The sequence below is a fragment of the Hermetia illucens genome, chromosome 2 (assembly GCF_905115235.1).
Source record: "Hermetia illucens chromosome 2, iHerIll2.2.curated.20191125, whole genome shotgun sequence".
In the NCBI taxonomy this organism is placed as follows: Eukaryota; Metazoa; Arthropoda; class Insecta; order Diptera; family Stratiomyidae; genus Hermetia; species Hermetia illucens.
In genome coordinates, this window is record NC_051850.1 from 14,601,805 (window position 1) to 14,625,190 (window position 23,386).

Consider the following 23,386-nt stretch of genomic DNA (forward strand, 5'->3'; position numbering starts at 1 on the left):
TTTCCGATGCATACAATAGTTTTTATTGAATTTTAAAAAAAGGAAGTTATCCTGCCGCACCCTGTATATGCATATATTACGTGCTACGTACTAAGAAGTACACAAAACCTTTCGTACATGAAGCGTCCAGCTTCCGGTTTCCCGACTTGTTATTGGATAGGTCCGTAATCTAGTAATGTTTATAGGTTCGAATTAACCAATTAGTTTAGGATGATAAAACGAAGGGATGGTCTTTTTTTCGAGGTTAAAATTATAAAAATAGAGATCAGAGTAGTGAGGTGCCAGTTATTAATGTATATGGTAATTTATTGCTCTTTGAATGACTTAATTGAAAAATGTGTATTTCTTTGGTTTTGATTTTCAAGTTTTGTGGAACTGCTGCGTAAGTAATCAAAATGATGTATTTTCAAGCATTAGCACGGTACAAAACTAGCAAAAATTCATATTTTAGTTCAGATTTTGTAAAAGCTGATATCTTCAAAGGAAAAAAAGTGCAATTTCTGCGCTACTGAGAACGATGAATTACTCAACAAGAAAAATTTCTCGTTTGTATATAGAGTTTGACTTTATATAGGGGTCCAAATCTACAAAAAAAGGAGAAAGCAAAACAGGCAAATTGTGGACCAAAACGGAAGACCACAGCTAAGACAGAACGGAAAAATTGTTTCAATTGCTGCTGCAAACCACACACCTATAAACGTACCATAGGAGCTAATAAATTGGTCTATGATGTTAGTTTGAAAATTTTGGCGTGAACGTTGCGAAGGACTTTGAATTCCGTCGGCGGCCAGAAAAAAAACACGCTTAACTGAGAGAATGGAGAAAGCGAGACCTGCGATTGTTAAGAAATATTCGAAATTCGGCGTAGAATATTAGGGAGAAGGTAAACAATGACATTCGTCAAGAAGTCTGAAATTTAAATTCTTTACTCGACTCGTCAGAATACACTATCTAAAAAATATGATTTTTCAGATAGTGTTTTGTGACGAATCGAATTTTCAATGCCTTACAGCAGTGTCAGTGGGTTTGTGAGAGGACGTATGTAAGAGAAGTTTGACGGGTCCTGCATTAAAAGAAAATGTTAAGCATCCGTTATCTGTAACGGTATGGGGAGTAATCACCATTAACGGGCCAGGGCCCTTTTATTTGGTCGAGAAGATCATGAGGAAGGACCAATATAAAGGAGATTTGGACGCAGTTGCACTGCCGTATTTTGACGAAATTGGACTTTGGAAATCTTCGTTCACTTTTATGTAAGATGGCTTGCGAGTCACACTATAAAATCCATTAAAAAAATATGTAAGGAGAATGCCTTTACTTCCATGGCTTGGGAATTGCCCGATTTAAATTCAATAGAAAAATAGTGGAATGAAGCAAAGAGACTAGTTTCCAGAGAACACATCACTAATCGTCAAATTATGGATAATACTAAAAAATATGGCATGAGGCGCCTGAGATAAAAAGAGTGATATTAATAATAATATTATTTTGATGAGGATGCCGGCAGTCCTGAGTCCGCACCCATTTGATGATGGACCGGATCCCTTGGGAAGTGACTTACTTCCTTTCTTGTGGTCCACGGACTCCTCTTTGGGTCAAACACCCAAGAGAGGAAGTGAGTTTCTTCCCAAGTGGTCCGGCCCGTCATCAAGTGGATGCGAACTCAGGACTCTCAGCATCCCCAACAAAAAAATTCACTTCGGCCTAGTCTAGGTTTGAACTTAGGACGTATTATGCTTCAATATAATTCGCACTCACGTCGTGTTTACGATTATATATAAATGGAGCGATTACCACCTGTCGCTACTTTCGGCCACACTGCTCGCATGTCAGAGGAGAGGCAGCGTCTGATGAGTTGCCTCTGTCCTGGATAGGGGTTGAGGATGAGGAGGATTTGCCTCTGCTCTGGTAAGAAACCGTAGCCATCTTTGTCCCTCTTTTCAGTTTTGAGCATTGGGTGTTAACTCAAAAAGAGAAGTCCGTAGACCATAAAGAGGGGGAGCAAGTTGCTCTTAATTTGGTCCGGTCCGACATTTAATGGATGCGCACTTAGGACTCCTCAATCCCTAAAAAGAAATTGTCTAACTCCGGCTAAGTTTTGGTCCGAACTATGGGCGGATTTACGTTGAATATAATTCGTACCCTTGTTGTCTTCTTTTTTTTCTTCAGCCTTTGTCCCGTTCACAAGCGGTGTCAGCTCGTCGTGATCGGTTTCGCCATTTGGCTCTATCGAATGACCCATCTGGGTGCAATCTCGAGGCTGTTGTTTCGGCCTGCCTTTTGATCGTTGATCATCGACTTCGATGTTCAGACCAATATTGGCAAGTGAATTCTCGTTAGCACGAATTGCATGACCATACCATCGAAGACGCCTCTATCGCCACTTTTCCACGATCGGTGCAACCTCATAACGATCGCGGATATCTTCATTTTGGATGTAATCAAAGTGTGTGACGCCACTAGTCCAACGCAACATCTTCGTCTCCATTGCCGCAACACGCCGTTCATTGTATTTTACAGTCGGCCAACACTCAGAACAGATAGGACGGATGACATTGCGGTAAATTTTAGGTTTGAAACGTTCGTTGATACGTCGATCACAAAGAACACTAGTTGGGAAACGCCACTTCATCCAGTTTGCGTTAATGCGTGAAGCAATTTCATAACGCAGTTCTCCATTGGCTGATAGCGTTGACCCGAGATATTTAAATCACTCAGTTCTGAGCAGATCACTACCGCTGACAATGATTGTGCCTGTTTCATGGGATCGGTCGTCAAAAATTCAGTTTTGTTTAGATTCAATCTGAGATCGTGTTGCATGAAGCGATCATTCCATTTTTGGACACGTTGCTCGAGATCATTTTTGTTTTCAGATGCTAGGAAAACATAATCTGCATAAAGCAGTGTGTAGGGCGCTGGACGTTGGATATCCCTTGTAACGGTGTCCATAACAAGAACAAAGAGGAGTGGTGAGAGGGCGCTTCCTTGGTGAACACCAACAGAGACACTAAGCGGTTTCGATACACCCTTGTTGTGTTTTACGAATTATAAAAGGGAGCTTCGGTCAAGTTGCTCCCAGGGCAGAGGTGAGGTAGTGTCTGAGGATTTGCCCCTGCCCTGGTAAGAAACCTTCGCCGTTTTCGTTCCTCTTTTCCTTCTATTATTTTCAAAATATGGAATGTTTTTTATTGTTAATGTCAGAACCTTTAAAACTAAATTAACAGAATTAGCTGAATTTTTTTTTGAAAGCCTACATTAGCTGTATTTCAGAAACAGGAAGATCTTGCATGGAAAATTTAATTTTATTTAAAAAAGAAAAGTCATTTTTGATCAGATGTGTGCATTTATTTTAAAAAGTATTCATAAGTTAAGCAAAATATACACCTTCTGATGTAATGTAATGTAATTTGTCATCTTGTAGATGTTTTCTATTACATTTCAATCAGGGGAAACCGTTTGTCTTCCTTTTCAGACCACCTTCACCTACTTTTCCCTATTGTGTAATGGGTCTTGGAGTCTAATAATGAATCGACGTCATGTCAATTATTGTTAAATGCGATAAAACATCTATCATATTGGGTTTGAATAAGACTGAAGCCCACCTTTTTGATCCGTCATCAATAAATACAGCATTTCATTTTAATTACTGTGCGGCTAATAAGCGCTTTGAACTTGGTGGCAAGAAATTAAATATTTATATCGAAGAGTTTACAGGAACACTGGAAAATTATTCCGGAAAGATGTCGTTATTCGATCAAATTTACATCATTTCTACGTCAAGTTGAGAGAAATCCCAAATACTTAGAAAAGAGAAACCTTCCAATTGGAAAAAAAGGACCATTTGATCGATATTGATTGGTAAGAAAAGTGTAAAATTATCCTCCCCGATTCAAGGAAATTGGTTTAATAACGTTGAAAGTTTAAAAATCTAGAATGTAACTCTTTTTTGACCAGCATAAATAATTGTTGCTAAATATTATACTCTTAAAATATTAAGCAAAATATGTTCGCCAAGAAAAAAATAACAACAAAAAAGTGTTTCAATGAGATGAATGAAATATGATAACAGACAAGTCAAGATTTTATCAACTTACCCGAATGCGATGACTGAGACTGCGAACATGTTACATTTGGGCCTTCTTGCTCTGATGGTGTTGTTGGACCGGATATATCTAATGGTATGGATTGCTGTACGTTACTTAGATCCGCTTCAGGTTTCTGTTAAATAAATAATAATAATCCAATAAACTTTAGAATATAAAAGTCAACTAATAATTTATAATTACAATTTGCTGCACGTGGTGTTGATGACTGGCTGTATCGTCGATGCTTTCCTGCGAAGAATCTTGAGGATGGGTGTCGGTGTCCGTACTTGAACTCTCTTTAATAATTTTCGTGTGTAGAGTTTGCGTTAAATTTGTACCAGTGGCCCCAAATGACATTTGTGCCATCTGAGATAAATTAATATTTGCTGAACCTTCAACACTACTTTGCTCTTCAGATGTTCGTTCAGTTGAACCTGTGGAAAAATGTTTGGTTCGTTAACTAGTCGGAAGTTCACTTAGGGCTAAGCCAAAATCCTAAACTATTCTAAACTAAAATCATTCTGTAGATTGGACTCAATTGATAGATTTCATGTTGATTTCATCGCATCATAAACTTCCCTTATTGCTCCCTTTTTTCTATGATAAACAATTACAAACCAAATTTTGAGCATTTTGAAACTTTTATTCATTATATCAAATTGATAATCTTGATAATCGATAATAATTGATAATTGTTCAAATAACCTTGAATCAACCCGGATTTGTCAAGAACTGCGGAATTACTGACGCAATACACACTGCGTGATTACTCATGGAGAAACACCGTGAGAAGCATCGCCCTCTCTACATTGCATTTCTGGATTTAGAGAAAGCATTTGACCATGTGCCACACGAACTAATCAGTGCCGGAAGAATTTATGCGCTGCATTCAATTGCTTTACCACGATCAGATAAGTAAAGTTCGAAGTGTGCCGGGTATATCAAAACCGCTTCGTGACTTTAGTGTTGTTCATCAAGCAAGCGGCCTCTCACCACTCCTCTTTGTTTTTGTTATGAATACTGTCACACAGGACATCCAACGTTCAGTGTCCTATACACTGCTCTATGCAGATGTTTTCCTAGCGTCTAATAGCAAAAATGATCTCGAGCAACTTGTCCAAAAATGGAATGATTCCCTCATGCAACGCGGCCTCGGATTGAATCTAAACAAAACTGAATTTTTGACGGCCGATCCCCATGGAACAGGCACAATCACTGACAGCGGCAGTGATCTGACCAGAACTGAGCTATTTAAATACCTCTGGTCAACGCTATCAGGCAATTGAGAACTGCGTTATGAAATTGCTTCACGCATTAACGCAACCTGGATGAAGTGGCGTTCCACAACTGGTGTTCTTTGTGATCGACGTACGTTCGTTGATCTCGTACCAAATCTAAAATTTAAAGCAATGTCGTCCGTCCTGTCACCCTCTATGGTTCTGAGTGTTGGCCGGCTATAAAAGACAATGAGCGACGTTATGCGGTAATGGAGACGAAGATGTTGCGTTGGAATAGTGGCGTGACACGTTTTGATTATCTATGGGGCGGCACCGATTGTGCAAAAACTGCGAGAGAGGCGTCTTCGGTAGAATGGTCATGTTATTTGCTGTAACGCCTGCCAAAATTAGTCTGAACATCGAAGTCGATAATAAGCGTCCAAAAGTCCGACCGAAACAACGGTGGCTTGATACGCTGGATGGAGTCTGATTTACAAGCTCCAAAAAATAATAATCATTGGCGCAACAATCCATGTTGAATCAGGGCCTTGAAGTGTGTTAGAGTACTTCATTCAAGACCGTAACGGTACACTAGCAGGCAATGTGGTCAGCATTGCGCTCGCCCGAGACTATTACCCTGATTTGACTCAGGTACTCATTTACAGCTGAGTCAGCTGGTAACTGGTACAAATTCCACTGCCACCAGTGAGATTTGAACCGCGACCTTCCGTACGACAGCCTTGCGCTCTAATCACTCAGCTATCCGGAATAGCTTTCAATAAAAAATACAATTTTTTTTTGTTAAAAGCTATTCCAAAACTATCGAAGAATATGTCTGCAAAATTTGAAAGGGTAATGCAACATATTCTCGAAGCTAGAGCAGTTTTGGTGGCTGATCGTGCAGGAAGTGCGACTGCTTTGGCAGACTTGAGCACGCAGGCCTCGCCCTTCGATGTATTACATTCTATTATGTTGCGTTATTACGAAACGTTGCGAATCATTTGATGATTTCGAGCAATAGATCGTGGGAAAGCGCGGTTACACTTCCTTGTACGGTTTAACAACGCTCATCGGATACTACCGTGACAAAGTAAACGATGTCTTTACAAAAAGTGGATTTTGCCATTTGAGTAAAAATACTTTGGACGAATACGCATCTGAAGAGTGGTATGAGAATCATAAAGACTGATACTCCTCAAATCATGCAGGTTCGGCAGAGAAGATGGAGGTGGATTCCATAATGGAGATGTTTTCCAGATCCGTCGAGAAATTCGGAGTTATGTGCACTAATTATATCAATGATGGCGACCCGAAAACTTTTACCGGCATCTTAAATAGCAGTGTTTACGGAGACGAGTGCACGGTGACTAAAACTGAGTGCGTTGGACACGTGCAAAAGTGTATGAGTACTCATTCACGAAATAAAAGAAAAGCCAAGAAACTCGGAGGGAAGAAGCGGCTAACGGAGAGTGTAATCAAGAAACTGACAATATACTACGGTCTGGCAATTCGCCGAAATATTGAAAAAAGCTATTATAGCCACATTAGATGACTACCGTTCCACGGATAAAAATCCTCCTCCAGAAGACGCCAAGAGTTTGTGTGAAGGACACAAGGTTCAAGCGGCGAATAATCTTTCATCTTATAAACATCCGGCGGGATTCATCGATAAAACCGTGGTGAAGCACATTCGACCGTTTTACGAAGAGCTCTCTCATGACGCGGCGCTTAGGCAACCACACTAAAAATTTCACCGAAATGTTCAATTCGATTGTGTGGTGCCTAAATCCGAATCATCTGAATTTCGGCCATAAAATCGTCGAAATTGCAGCATATATGGCTGTATGTGTTTTCAACGAGGGCTACTCTGCTGTACTCTCCACTATGCAGCTGCTCAATATCATCATCGGTCAGCAATGCAAAAATTTTGCTGACGTCGTCGATCCTGAGCACATAACGTGGGAGAACAAGCGCGCATCATCTTCTACTAAGGAAGCACGTACAGCCCAGGCAGTGGAAACCCGGAGTCAGAATGAGTTTTTTGAAGAAGAGGAAGGACTAGTGTATGGCACAGGGATGCCTTTAATTACTCTGAGTACCCAAAAACTTTTGGGATCCAATTTTTTGAGATCAAAAACTTTAAAGCGCAGTTTCTCGAGTTTTAATTTTTACAATTTTTAGAAAACGGTGCCGGCCATAGTACAAAAAATATACGTCGGATCGAAAAAAATCAAAATGATCTACCTTCAGTGTTGAATTAGCTTCTATTTGAAATTACGCTTACGGTAATCATTTTCTTCCTTTTCAAAAAGATCGCTGAAAAACAGCTTTTTTGGGTTCCTAAATTAGCCTCCCCTTTTTATAAGTTGTACTTGTGCTTTAAATCGAATTTTTTAGGACTAACAATGCAACAATTTAAAACAAGAATGATCTGGGAAGTATCTGGGAGTTTGACTTGTTTTGATAAATCCATCCTAAAAAGCAATCCCATCATTCCACATTGATATATTATGTAGCTCATTCAAATGTGAGAAGGATATATACAATAAAACAATAAAATTTTTTAAAATACACATACCACTATTTGATGATTTTCTAAGTCGTTTTCGTCTCGTTGCTGGTGAAGCGCCTGACGATGTAGGTGATGGCGATCTTCTTTGTTGGTGATGTGGTTGTAAATGGTGTTGCGGGTGGTGCTGATGATGATGATGTTGAAATTGTGAATCTGTACTTCCCCACAACGATTCACCACTTCCACCCTGTAACTGATCTGTTTGCTCCGATGACGATTTGCTTTCTGATTTTGTTAGAGATGCCGCGGCATCTGGCATTTCAGCCAAACCTTTTATTTTCAACATTTCTGCAGTTTTTAATATATGGGGAAGTTGCTCTTGTGAGACATTCACTTCCCCGTAATACATAAAATCTACCATAGTTTTAAGGTCGTTATACTGAACATCTTTTAAGATAACGATTGGATGCTGGCACGGGTTCGACGTGAATAGAGTCTGTAAAATAGAAAGTCATGGAAAATTTAGATACACTTTTTCATATTATTTCTTAAAGTTTAAATTCTAAATATTGTATGAAATGCAAAAGCAATATTTCACTTTTTGATTTAAGATTGCAAGACTATTTGATGTTCCTAGAACAACGATCAATTACATAAGGGTCAGAAAAGAGAAATATCTAAAGCAGAAAGTGAGCAAATGGAAAGGCTTTGTATGCGTTTTCTCGTGTTTTCTCAAAGAACGCTCTTGTGATACCCCTACCAAAGGTGCTATTTTAAAACAAAAGGGTAAAGTCTCTTACTCCAGCGTTTGTAATGAGTCAAGGTAAGTAATGGATGATTCCAAACACTCCAAACTTTAATATGAACCTTGTTTGAATGCGGTCTCCAGGGAAAGGTATTACGTTGCGTTTAAAAAATTCAAGAATTAGATCGAATACCATGGCCTTATACTAGAGGAGGTTTAGACATTCCAAGCGGTTTGTGTTTGAAGAAAACTCAACATTGGCAAGTAAGTTGTGTGTTCTGTGAAAATTAAGAGAAGATCTTGTGTGATTGGTTTTCGAATTTTTTCTTAAGCTCAAACTTGAAATATAAAAGTCGTACCCCTTTAAGTCGCAATTCTTCTAAGCCGAATTATTCTCTAACTCGAACTTTTCCGTCCTTCATTGGTGTTCCCATAAATTTCCTATATAAAGTTCAACCTCTAAGTCGAAAATTCCTCTTAGTAGAAGCATATATTGTAATTTTGGGGAAATATTTCATGCATTATAATGCCTTTAAGTCGAAATCGAAGGTTCGATATGTACATTTATAAACTAACGTGGGACATAGACATTTCAATGTGAAAAGGGGTAATAGTGGGGCCTTCACAATTTCTATTTAGAGTAGTTTTATTCAGAATATCTACATAAAAAATCTCCGTTCCCCTTACTCGGAGTTTAAAAACTTTGGTTTTCTTTTCTCCCCTTAAATTCGACGTAAAAGGATGCAACTTAGTGAATGTTTGAACGTTCACACTTCCAATCTTTCCACCAAATTTGGTGTCAATCGCTGCAACAGTTTCCGAGAAAAACGCGTGTGACGGACAGTCAGACAGACGGACGTGCTGTATCTTTGCAGAAAATCATCCACTGCAAGTATGGCCCTGGCAAGGATGATTCCGAACGTAGGATGGCCACGGTATACCTCTAGGTTGCCTATAGCCAGGGTGGTAACCTCAATCATGCTATATGCGATCCCAGTTTGGAGGGAGGCGTTACGGATGTCAGTTGACGCTAACAAACTGAATGTATGCTCTGCCTTCAGGACTGTCTAAGATGATGCAGCATTCATCATCTCGGGAATGATGCCAATTGACATTTTGGTGGCTGAGATGGCGAACATACACAATGGGAAGCCAAACTCTCCCTCACCGTAGACGAAGAACGGTGAGAGGGAGAATCCATAAACAGATGGCAAGAGTGATGGGAACGCTCGGGGCGACACGGTGAGATTAATTATAATCTCACCCAGTTTCTCTCGGGGCGCGGAGGATATCGCCAATACCTGCACTGATTTAAATTGGATACCTCACCTGACTTTCCAAATTGCCATAGAGTCCCAGAGGACCTAGAGCATGCATTCTTCCACTGTTCGAGGTTTATGGAAGAAAAGAGGGATCTAGAAGAGACTCTAGGAGAGGTGCTGGTACCAGAAAACCTGGTGGCGAAAATGGAAGCACATTAATTGAGATGAAATCAACTCCATGACCGCATCTATCCAAAACAAACTGCGAAAGGCAAACGAGACGACAAAAGCGTATAGAAGAAAGGTGACTAAGCTAGTGTCTGCTGACTCCGCCCCGTGATGTAATACTTAATGACCAGACCATTGTCTTTTGAAGATTTCCACCTCCTCGTCCTCAGACATACAGTAAACCGATTTTAATTAGGTTTTGTTTTACACAAAACCTTAAAAAGGAAAAAAAGATTCAAATACAAAACAATCGAAAAAGCTGGCTTGGAATGTTCAGTTGGATGAGAGACAGAAGTCTCCCCATAGACAGATTAATATTGCATCAAACCGTCCTAGAATTTGTAAAAGCTTGAATTGGCTTATATTTAGAGCCCGCGACGATTAACTACAGCGATTCAAAAATATTATATCTGGAGTAATTGCAGCAATCAAGAAGCAGTGGATCTCCTTGAATATTGTCCTATAATTCAACTGTTGAAGACATAAACGATAACAGTCTTTATTACAAGTGCTTACTAAAGGGCACTTTAGTGCTAAAACGATATGAAGATTTGGAATTCAAAGAAAGGGTAACTTGAAGACTTCAATAATATGGAAAAGAATATGGTCGGATGATTCAACTGGTTAAAACGCTGGGCTTTCGTAGTGGAAGGTCGCGGTTCAAATCTCACTGGTGGCAGAGGGATTTATTATCGTGACTGAATGTCGGATACCAATCGACTCGGTTGTGAACGAGTACCCGAAACCTCAAATCAGGGTAATAATCTCGGACGAGCGCAATGCTGACCACATTGCCTCCTATAGTGTGGTGCACCGTTACGGTCTTGACTGAAATGTTCTAACACAATTCAAGGCTCCGATCCCTGGTCCAAGATAGTTGATCAGAAAGGACAAAAATATGATGGATAAAGTTCAACCAAGGGTCATGAGAATCATTTAGAACTTCAAAATGAATTACCAGAAACGCAGTTTAAAGAAAGGTCTCTAAACTTTGAGCAACTGTAGAGCGGCGACTTCGTTCTTCCTTATAAACAAAATATATTGAGAAACGTGTTGTGTGAGGGACTTTCCCCTTAAAATGAGTCACGAAGGGTTAAGTGCACAGGAAAAGCTAATTAGATAATTCAAGGAAAAAGTGGATTTGCGAGCTGAAAAATTCAATTGCGAGATCGATACAATAAGGCCGTTATTGGATATCTGAGCACGATTTGGTTTGAAGTGCCACCAATAAATATCGCTGTTACTTTGAAATACTAAATGTATTGAGCTATGACAAATAGAAATGAATGAAGGTTGCAAACCAGCAAATTCAAGTAGAACCCACTTACACTTATTCACTAAAAGAACTCAATTTCCGATGGATTTCTGCCAAAATCTGACTTGTCATTTGGCGCTACGGAATTTATATAGCATGCTGATTGGAAGCCCAGGTAAAGGAGTGGACGACGTAGCTTACACAACTCAGGGTAACTTAACCATACTAAATCCTATCTGTTCCAACCAAGTCGTCATGGAAGATCACAAGAATATTGACCTTTTCCTTTAGGTGGGGGGTTGGTCGTCCTTATAAAAACCAGGGGTTCAGGAACCTCATAAAAGACCCTGAATTAAATTGATGTAAGCTTTACTGTATCCGGATGGCTCAAGTGGTTAGAGCGCTGGGCTGTCGTAGCGAAAGGTCGCGGTTCAAATCTCAGTGGTGGCAGCGGGATTTGTAATCGTGACTGGATGTCGGATATCAATCGACTCACCTGTGAATGAGTACCTGAGTCAAATCAAGGTAATAATTTTAGTCGAGCGCAATAATGACCACTTTGCCTCCTACAGTGTACTGAAGTGTACCGTTGCGGTCGTGAATGAAGTGGTGTAACACACTTCAAGGCCTTGATCCAACATGGATTGTCGCTCCAACGATTATTATTATTAGAAGTGCGCAAAACATCACATTACAAAGTAGTATCACCAATATCACCTTTCATTACCCTTACCGAACATATCATGTTATATCATCATCAAATATTAACACTCGACAGCCGATAGTACCTAATATTACCTATTACTTGAATGATTTGCACTGCATTGATTATATGCATAATCTAAAGTATACGACAGCGTCCAATACCTATCAATGAAGAATGAATGAAACTTTCATGCAAGGGAAGAGAAAAACAACAAAAGATCCAATTTCCTTATAGGAAGATCGGATAATTACGGTAGAATCCCGATATGGTCAAGAGACTGAAGATTTGGTACAAAATATCGGGATTACCAATTATCGGAAGTGCAGAATAAAGGAAACTAACTGTGGGGAGCGGCAAATTTGTACGAACAACAACGCCAGCCGAAAGAACAGATTCGCAACTGATAGTCGGCTCAGTACTCGATAGTCACCTCGACCGTTTGTACTATTAAATATTACGTAGACCCAACCAGTAGACGACATTCATTCGAATCCATAACATTACAAATCAACTACCTAAAGACAAGAATCTACATCCCCATATTCAAATGTACCCAAAACATTTTCTATACCAAATAATAATAATAATCGTTGGCGCAACAATCCATGTTGGATCAGGGCCTTGAAGTGTGTTAGAGCACTTCATTCAAGACCGTAACAGTACACTAGGAGGCAATGTGGTCAGCATTGCGCTCGCCCGAGATTATTACCCTGATTTGACTCAGGTACTCATTCACAGCTGAGTCGACTGGTATCCGACGTCAAATCACGATACAAATTCCACTGCCACCAGTGAGATTTGAACCGCGACCTTCCGTACGACAGCCTTGCGCTTTAACCACTCAGCTATCCGGACACTCTATACCAAAGCCAGCCCAAAAGCAAGTCCAAAGCCTGCCTGATATTGAGCGTTGTACTATGAAGAACATATTGTTTTGAAATGTGACATCATATTACATCACTATGGCAATGCGATAATGTTTGGATCCCGGTCGGTGATGGTAACGTGATATTACATTTTAAGATGATATCACTTTTTAATATCACCTGTCACCTACTCATTTTTAATATCAACGACTGTGCAAATGAAGCCCTGATTATTGTATTGGTACCTAGTATGTGCAATGTTTGTGCAGATCAACGGAAATAAAAGCCTTATTACGGTAAGTAATCCGGATGGAATAGTGGTTAGAGTGCTACCCTATCGCTGCGGAAGATCGCGGTTCAAATCTCCCTGGTGACTGGATGTTGGATTCTAGTCGACTCAGCTGTGAATGAAGTTACTCAGTCAAATTAGCATAATAAACACGGGCGAGCGCAATACTGACCACATTGTCTCTTACAGGGTACCGTAGCTGTGTAGTGTACTTTGACAGGTTTGAATGAAGTGCTCTAACACAGTTCAAGGTCCAGAAGTTGAAACATATAGCCTATAAGCTCATTAATGAACGGCTTTATGGGACCTGAATAGATACTATTTTTTGTTTCTTTTATGTTCGTCTCCTCATTGCCCACGTTCCAAAAAGAGATAAAGTCAAAGAAGTGAAGGAACATTCTTATAGTTGCCAAGAGCGACTTTGCGATTCAAGGGTCTCCCAGCAAGACGATGAAATATCATCTGGGGTTTTGACGAGAAGGCAACGGGAATTCCCCGTCCCGACGAAGAAAAAAATGATAATAAAACAAAGGCGGATAATTCGACATTGCTCTTGTACGTTTGTGATCGCAGGATTTGGGCATATTCAAATGGCAAAACCTCTGAAGAAATCAACGTATTGCCCCAAAAACGATAACCGGTTAGCATACTATGTTTCGGAGCTTTATCTATGACTGGAATATCATTACTTAGTAATAATTATCTATTGATGACGCTCAAAAAAATTGGCGTTGCGCAAAAAAAAAATACATTCATATCTACATGAGTTCTTAGATGAATTGTTTAACAACAATTGGACGAAAAAAAAACAATGCAACCGAAAATGAAATAGAAGGTGAGACCCAGCACGACAAAAATAATTACCCAATTAAAATAGATTTGAGTCTTATAGTCCATCTTGCAGTTGAAATTGCGTAAACTTTATGGTTGCCAGTTGATTCACCTATTCACTCGGCAAACAATCATTAACGGAAAGTTCACCTAAAGATGAGCCCTGGATATACAACAGTTTTTCCCCTACCGAGGTGGACGTGTGGCGGCGGAAAAGTTATCAATCGGAATCTTGAAGAAAACTAAGCTCTTATTGAGGATCCGCGAGAGTAGTCCCGATAATGCATAGTGATGCCGCAAATGACATAATCCTTAACGATGGCTTTCAACATACGGGGTTGCTAGTGTAAAAACTAGTAGTTTTCTTAAAGTGATGGCAGTTATTGAAATCAAAGTACATCATCGTTAACTTAATTATGACAAATGTTCAACAAATATAAATAAAACAAGTTGGGAAACCGGAAGTTTGACGCTTCAGGTATAAAAACTTTTGTGTTTCCCTATGTAAGGAACCATGAGTTCCGTGTGTGTATAGTTAAAAATCCAATTGCCCTCTACTTTTTAAAAGTCATTTACACAAATAATTCGATCTGGAAAGCATTGTATTGATAGCAGGTAACCTCATACACTTCACATTAGGAGACAAAGGAAGACAACCTACAACAGATACAGAAAACGGCTGGGGAAGTGGATTCTTCATGAATGGAATTTCAATATTTCACTCGAAAGACAATTATTCTCGCTAATTGTAACATCAGCAAAGAACCTCCGAATCATAGTGGGAATTCTCACTGGTCATTGTCGGCTGAACTACCACCTAGGGAAGCTAGGGATATCTACGGACACTGCCTGCAGGTTCTGTGAGGAGGAGGACGAAACCTCTATGCACGTCCTGGGACAGTGTCCAGCACTTGTGCAAAGTAGGTCGATACATCTGGGAGAACACTTAATACCAGATGCAAAGCTGAAACTTCTGGAAGTGGGGAACATACTAAAGTTCCTAACGGTTACTGGCCTGCTTAAGATACTATGATCAACAGGTACACTATAACCAGTAAAAGGGGCACAATAGTTCTTCAAGGACGCGGTGCGACTTTCCCTTAACAGAATAATAATAACATCAGCATTTTATTTGCAGTTTACACTGCAGTAAATTTGTGATAATTGGAAAGTTTGAATTGCTATAACTTTGATAGTGTAATAATTTCCATGAAACTTGGCAGTACCAGGTACATAAGCTTAAATCCGCTGCTATGAACACATTTTTTTTTAGTACATTTGTCAACAATTGTCAGTCCATATCATCAGAAATTGCATGCAAAAATATATTTTTGCTCTCCAATAATAATGCCCAGTTTTGTTCCTGGAAAAAAGCATTAGGGGGAAGCTCTACCTTTTTCCCTCAATTTGAAGAAATCAGCCGGTGAATCGAATGGAATGCTTGTGGAGGCCTACGACGACAATGCTCTATCGGAAAGACATGCCAAGACTGATTCCTTCGGTTCAAAGATGGCGATTTCGATCTGAGCGACGGAGCGTGAAAATCAGCCCAGGAATGTTAAGGACTACGAATTGGAGGCTCTTTTGGACGAGGACGATACTCAAACGCAGAAAATCCTCGCCAAGCAATTAGGTGTTTCGCAACAAGCCGTTTCCATGCGTCTACGTGCAATGGGTAAGGTTCAGAAGATCGGAAAATAGGTACCGCATGAAACGATAGGTAGAGTAGATGCAGTGGCGCCAAAACACATGCGAAGTTTTGCTTGACAGACACTCAGATTGTGACACGCGACGAAAAGTGGATTTATTTGGAGAATCCTAAACGAAAAAAATCGTGGGTTGATGCAGGCCAACCAGCGATATCTTCTGCAAGACCAAATCGAGATACTACCCCACCTTGCTTATTTACCAGACCTTGCCCCATGCGACTATCATCTGTTTTCATCGATGGGCCACTCGCTCGCTGAACAGAACTTCGATTCCTACGCAGGCGTCCGAAAATGGCTTGATGAGTGATTTGCCTCGAAAAATCAACAATTTTATTGGCATGGTATCCATAAATTACCCGAAAGATGGAAACAAGTTGGGAAACCGGAAGCTGGGCGCTTCAGGTATGAAAGGTTTTGTTTGCTTCTTCTATGAGCATATTTGAGTGTACAACTATCCCATTTGTACGTAGCCCGTTATGTATATGCATTTAGCATGTCAGAATTACTACTTCGGGTTGTATACTTACATGGTGAAGTCAACTTTGAGCTACTGTGACTTTGTTACTAATAGTAGGATTTTGGTTAAATTTAGGTATAATATGCTTCATATTATATTTTATACTACTACCAACTTTTATAACTCTGGGATAAACTTAAGGGTGGTTTTACTCAATTTTCGCAAAAATATGGTAATATACTATTAACTTAATTTGAACAGATATCGATATGGAGAATACTTTGAGGCCTGGGCACCATATAGAGGCAGCTTCATGAATTTTTTCAGATTTTTCGGTTGGGTAGTTTCTGAGAATGGGTCCGATAAAGAAATCATCAATTTTCACACCTCCCACTCCCCACCTTTCTGACAAATCTCAAAACTAACATCACTATGCACGGTGAGATTAATTATAATCTTACTCAGTCTCCCACGGGGCATGGAGGATATCGCCAGTACCTGTTCAGGTTTAAACTAGATACTTCACCCGATTGTCCAAACTGCAATGGAGTCCCAGAGGACCCAGAGCATGTATTCTTCCACTGTCCATGGTTTGTGGAGGAAAGGAAGAACCTAGAAGAGACTCTAGGAGAGGTGCTCGTACCAGAGAATCTGGTGCGAAGAATGCTAGCATATCAGGAAAACTAGGATGTGATCAACTCCATGGCCGTATCTATCCCGAGCAAACTGCGAAAGGCAGAGGAGACCAGAAAAGCACGGTTACGTACGCCGCGTAGAGACGAAAGGGGACCAAGCTAAAATGAGCTGACTCCGCCCCGTGACGTAATACCGTACGATGGTTCCACGGGGCTTAAGTCCGAGGGTGGTTTTAGTGGATAAGAATCCCACACGCTGGCGTGTCTTTTGAAGATTTCCACCTCCTCAAAAAAAAAAAAAGACACGACAGACGAACAGACAGACATTGAACCGATTTTAATAAGGTTTTTTTTGCAAACAAAACCTTAAAAATGGATAGATAGCAAGGACCAGCATTTTGAATGAAGTTTTTTTTTTTGGTTCATCATCATCATCATCAACGGCGCAACAACCGGTATCCGGTCTAGGCCTGCCTTAATAAGGAACTCCAGACATCCCGGTTTTTCGCCGAGTTCCACCAATTCGATATCCCTAAAAGCTGTCTGGCGTCCTGACCCACGCCATCGCTCCATCTTAGGCAGGGTCTGCCTCGTCTTCTTTTTCTACCATAGATATTGTCCTTATAGACATTCCGGGTGGGATCATCCTCATCCATACGGATTAAGTGACCCGCCCATCGTAACCTATTGAGCCGGATTTTATCCACAACCGGATGGTCATGGTATCGCTCATAGATTTCGTCATTGTGTAGGTTGTTTGGTTCCTATAAAAAAATGTTTTTCTTGAGAAAAAGAAAAACTGCGGATTTAAGCTTGTACACTTGGTATGCCCGATTATGTCGTCTATGCTGTTGCAAAATTCGGTACTCCAGGGATGAACTTAAGGGGGTTTTCCAGGCAACTTTAAAAAGTTGATATTATACAGTTTGTAAGTTTATTTGAGCAGATATCGGAATGGGGCATATTTTGAGGCCTACATTTCGTATAAGCGCACCACCCTGATTTTTTTTTGCGTTAGGTAGTTTCCGAAAATGAGTCCTGTGTCACTTTAAGTGAGTACATTTTGACTCCTTACTCACGCACTTTCCAATCAACGTCAAAACTAATATCAGTATTCATCGAGACCTTTCATTTGATATCCTACACGATTATATCCGGTGAAATTTTTTTTTTTAAATTCCTCCTTTTGCTTGTATGGGGAGGCTCCCCTTTAAACTCCACCTAAATTTATGCTACTCGCTGTCTGCGTGGGATTTCATAGTTCACATCTGTCCACCAAATTTCGTTCGGACCGGTTTAGCCGTTTTGGAGAAAAGTGCGTGACAGGTAGACAGTGAATCGATTTTAATAAGGTTCTGTTTTACACAACCTTAAAAAGAAGAACTATAGAGGCTGGTTTAAGTAAATACAAGGAACGAAAAACCATTTGTTTTAGAAAAAAAATTGGAGCCAACAGCAATGGAGGGCAGTATCATGGTCAGATGAATCGAAATTTAACCTTCGGGGATCAGATTGCAAGTTCTATATACGTCCCGGGTGCAAAGTGTAATCCCAAATACACGACAGCTACGGTTAAGCACGGAGGTCGAAATATTACGGTGTGGAGTTGCTTTTCAGAAAATGATATTGGGACCATTAAACGCATTGAAAGTACGATGACGGCGGTTGGCTAAAATAATGTTTCAAGTAATTTTATGCTCCCATTTGCAGAGTGAACCATGCCACTTGCTTGGGCATTTCAACATGGCAATGATCCAAAGCATACTTCAAAGCTTGTTAAGTCTTGGTTGAGGGAAATTAAGGTTAGAGTCATGTCATGGCCGGCGCAGTCTCCTGATCTCAACCCGATTGAGTGATGGTAAAACGTAAAGTTGGTAAAAAATGTTCAAAAATGGAGCTGATCTTTACACTGAGGTAGAAAAAGAAAGGGGGTTCTTTAACGTGAGTACCTGCGGTGTAGGCATAATCCCACGGTCCTCTTCGGACACGGATTGATTTTGTAACCACAATCAGAGCCCCGCCATGGTTAGCACAGCGGTACTGATTTATATTGAGTGCAGGCTCAGCATTCATACCACTGGATGCGAGGCCTATCTAACACCTCTGCCGCAACTAAGGGGTACGGTACCCGAGTTGTACAGCGCAATTCCACGCTTGAGCTCCGAGGAGTTCTGCCTACGACGTAGGCATCAGCCGGAGGAAAGTGCATGTGACAGACAGACAGACTTTGTTTTACACAAAACCTTAAAAGTCTTTTGAGTTGCCTGCGGATTTTGTCTGATAGCTGAGTGGATATCTCACTGGTGGCAGTGGAATTTGTATCGTGATTTGACGTACTAGTTGACTCAACTGTGAATGGCTGCTCTGAATAGTTGACTCAAATCAGGCTGACCACATTGCCTCTCACAGGGTACTGTAATCCTGTAGTGTGCCTTGAATGAAGTGCTCTAATACACTTCAAGGCCCTGACCCAATTGGATTGCTGCGTCAACGATTGTTTTTATATTGTCTCAGGATTTGGCACTGAGACTTGCTGCCGCTAAATTTGTTCCACGCCTTCTTAACCAAATATCAACACGTCTGGGAAAAAATGGACGAAGAAAACGCTGGGATCTTTGGTAGTCAGCGAGTGGTTCTTTCATCACGATAATACCGTCTTCTACCCTCCGTATCTGGCTGGCCTAATTCTGTACGACTCCTGTATTCCAAAATGATCGTATTAAGGATGTGGAGCCGGCCAAACATGCCTCGTCGCGTGCACTGGTCGATATCTAAGTGTAAAACTTCCAGAGGTGCTTCAAACAGCTAATGAACCGGCATTTGAACGTATTTGGAGGAATTTTGTAAACATTTGTATAATCAAAATGCGATTATTTTTTGGACTAGGAACTAGGAAATGCTGCTGACTTGGAAGTCGTGTTTTGTACTCCTGTAATGAAAATCACTGAGGTGGTCAACCAACGTCCAATATTCAAATTTTAGACGATTCAATAATTTCAAACTATGCATTTAGGATACGTCGATTTCTCTATTTTATTAAAAATCCAGGAAGAGTTGAGCGGCCAAAGGTTCTGTAGTAGGCGACAAAAATTCTGCGTTTAACTTCTAATTTGAATTTTGAAGAATATTCCACCAAACCAATCATAAATTTTCAATGAAGTTCATGGTTTCCACCTGGTTCCAATGAGCGCTCCATTTGGCGTGGATCAAACTAGAAATCAGTCGCAACACTATAAACCCACGAACAGAGAGAGATGAATACTGAAACCCCGGCAGTCACCCGGAGGACGGTCTGGATCACTTCAGACATTGCATAACATCAGACAAGCATTTGGATTTGAATCATTCGCGTTTCCACCCAATGTAAACAAATGACTGACGGAAGCAATCTCTCCCGGATCTCGGGTACGAAAGCAGATTCATGCCGGCCGACTCGCGTGTGTGGTATGACGGAGTCATGAGCGCAGAAGTCATTGTTTCAAGGAGACCCAATATTGCCCACATCTTGTAATGCATCCGGCTCCAATGAGCGCGGCGAGTGTTTCTTTATGTACCTGAAAGTAGGAGCTGCACGCCGACAAAACAATCTTATGCGCCTGGAGCTGCCTTCCCTCGGCGGCCAGTGTGACGTCAACTAGCGTGCCATTGTGCAGAAGCGACGAGCACACCGAGATGAAGTTGGGCTGATGGTTGTTCCACCGCAAACAGAACTGCTGCACGGACATTTTCGCGACAACTCTCGACACAACGTTCGCCAGCTACCGGGATCGCAGCGTATTCCGCGGCTTCGAGCGAGGTCTTGCTGGATGCTGTGCAGCTCGTGATATGCGCGCTGTCCAATGTAACCGATTCAACGACTTTCCACTCGGATCTAATAACCCGAAACACTGAACCGAGATTTGTTTTTTCACATTTTCGCCACCGATTAGCCACTTGCTCGACAAATTGGAAGGCGGTAGCCGGACTGGGCTCTACACTCGTGCAATGTTTTTCTTTCTTTCTCGCGACTCTCGTTGAGACCTTGAATTCGGCTATGACGTCATTCGCCACAATATTATTGGTCTTGCCGACCGACAATGGAAATTACACTTCCTCCCACCAATCTCATGTATTATTCTTGCTAATTGCCGCCATGCCAGTGGCCATGCAATATTTTAATGTTTAGAATAGTTCTAGCGCTCACTACGGGTCCCCGGTTGCCAGAAATTGTTAAAATTTGTACCGACGGAGCCCTTGAACTTTGACGAGACGTGACAGCCGACAAAATAAGTCTCAAAATGGCGCCACTACTTTTTCACACAGAAAAACAACGGGGTACACAGTGTGCCGCCAGCAAGCACGTAAATCTATTAGTAAATACTAATCACAAATAAATTACTCGTAACGCGCGCTGGTTGTACGGTGATATGCACGAAATTTCCCGGAAAATTAAAATTTAGAAAAATGATACTTGGCTACGAATGACGCTGGCTGCCATCTTCGTAAGAACCTGTACAAAAAGCGACGCAGTCTAGTGGTGAGATTGGGAAAAAGTCAACGAAAGCTGTCATTCGAGTATAGAGAGTTCGGGAGACATCTCTTTGTCATTCTCTAGGAAAACCAGTTGAAGTTATTTGAATTTTGGATTATAATTACCAACAGAGGGCACTGGACAATGTTCTTAACTATATGGCAAACTCTTCAATCGAATGGGATGACTAAAATTCGGTCTTAAAAGACAATTGGACTATGATATTGCCAGGAAGTTGCATTTGGAACGATTGCTCCAGCTGATTAGCTGTCGAAAATCCTAATTGGATTTTTGGATAGTTTGAGACATGCAGTTCTGGTTTCATTTAGAAAATCAACGACAATTCGCCCATGAGTTTATTTTTTTGAATTTCGGGTATTTTTGCTAATTTATAAAATATCGGTTAAGATAGTGCTCATAGTTCTTTTCATATAGCCTCTTCGGATCTTTCCAGCTGGTAAATATTTAATTTATAAAAATATGAAATTTTGAGAGAGTCTAAGGTGGTTATTCCCAGAGGATGTGCCCGAAATCATACTTTATGGAGGACGATGTTTAACTGCTTGAAAGCGCATGAATATAGGGGATACAAGTTTTTAGAATGAAGTTCCATAGATGTGCTAGCAGTATTAACGCTACAACTATCAAGTTGTATTGTTTAGTTGAATTCTATTCATTCTTACGTACCCAACATTAAAGGAACTTAGGAGCCTAACACGACCAGGTACTTCAGGTTCCTTCAATTCATCAAAACTTACCACACCAGATTGAGCGATTTTATTGGAAAATTTGATTACCTACGATGGAATTTGGTTCCCAATTTCCGTTTGTGCTATAGAATTGGAATATCCCTTTTGCTTTTTGGATGTCGGAGCATACGAAAGGATTGCGAATGAGCTTTTAAATCCTACATACCTGATCCGTTAAGTTTGTTCATTTTTGCAAGGACTTCCTTGGAATGTAGTAATGATCTGTGTTCCGAGAAGGATCTCGGAAGAATGGAGATATGGTGGATAATTTTTTTGGGGTGGGGTAAGTGAATGCATTTACGCACACAGTGTTGGACTATCGCAATGGCATGTCGTCGGATTACCATCTAAATATCTCCTCATCGTCAGAATACTAGCCTGGAGCCGTTTGTCAAATGTGACTTCGGGCTATTCTTCGAACTTTTCCGCCTTGCGGAGCCTTCAAATCAGCGAATTCTTTTTACCAACGGGAGTGGGAGGAGGAAGGAAACTATCAGTTCAAGGAACCTCCTGCCATCCGGCTCCTCCATCGGTCGAGCTCTATCTTCTTTGCCACGAGAAGGACCCGAACGTAATGGGCAATACGGCTCATCCTGCCAGCGCTTCTCGATTATGTTGTCTGGAGAGAAATCCTCTGTGTTTAAATAGAGCTGTTGACGAATTCCATCTAACCTTCCACAAGAAACAAAAGTGTGATGGGTGTCGTCCACAACTCCATTGCAAAATACTCAATTCGGAGATCATTGTGCAGGTAAGACTGAAAACCTCCATGCCCACTTAAGAACTGGGTAAGGAAATAGTCAGTCTCACCATGCTTCCGATTCAGCCACGCACCTAAATTGCCAATGAGCCGCGCAGTGAATCTGCTTCTAGTTTCATTTTGCCAAGAGATTTGCCACTCAGCCCGTTCTTCACGAGCAACCACCTCCCTTAGCTCTTCTTCCTTGCGCTTGTATATGGCTTGACGCTCTTTAGCAAGTAGGACGACGGGGATCACTCCCGCGATCACCATCACGGCCGGTTCAGAGATATTGCCTTCAGTCTTGTTCGCTGCTGCTTTGATTTGCTCAAAAAAGCTCATCTTCGAGCCAAGAGTTAACCTGAGGTACTTTACCGCTGGTTTTGACTCGATTATCGATTCACCAAACGATATGGGACGCAGGGTCGGAATTCTCTTTTTAGCCAGGATGACTACTTTGTTTTTTTTTTCCAGTACACTTATCCGTTGCATCAATACGCCGAGTCTACTTTGCGCATGTTCGACAGTGAGTCTAGCAACAAGCGCCGCGACATCATCTGCATAACCGATCAGGCTCGACTCATCTGGTAT

At 40.9% G+C, this 23,386-nt stretch overlaps 1 protein-coding gene across 1 annotated transcript in view; it reads right to left on the minus strand.

Moving 5' to 3' along the window:
• Positions 1–21,284, minus strand: part of LOC119647648 — a 48,071-nt gene extending 26,787 nt beyond the window's left edge. The window contains exons 1-4 of the mRNA XM_038048709.1: positions 20,352–21,284; positions 7,881–8,310; positions 4,287–4,519; positions 4,095–4,218 (exon numbers count right to left, since the gene is read on the minus strand). Of these exons, the coding sequence (XP_037904637.1) occupies positions 4,095–4,218; positions 4,287–4,519; positions 7,881–8,310; positions 20,352–20,522 (958 nt within the window). The 5' untranslated portion in view covers positions 20,523–21,284. The remainder of the gene's footprint in view (positions 1–4,094; positions 4,219–4,286; positions 4,520–7,880; positions 8,311–20,351) is intronic.
• Between the last annotated feature and the right edge of the window lie 2,102 nt (positions 21,285–23,386).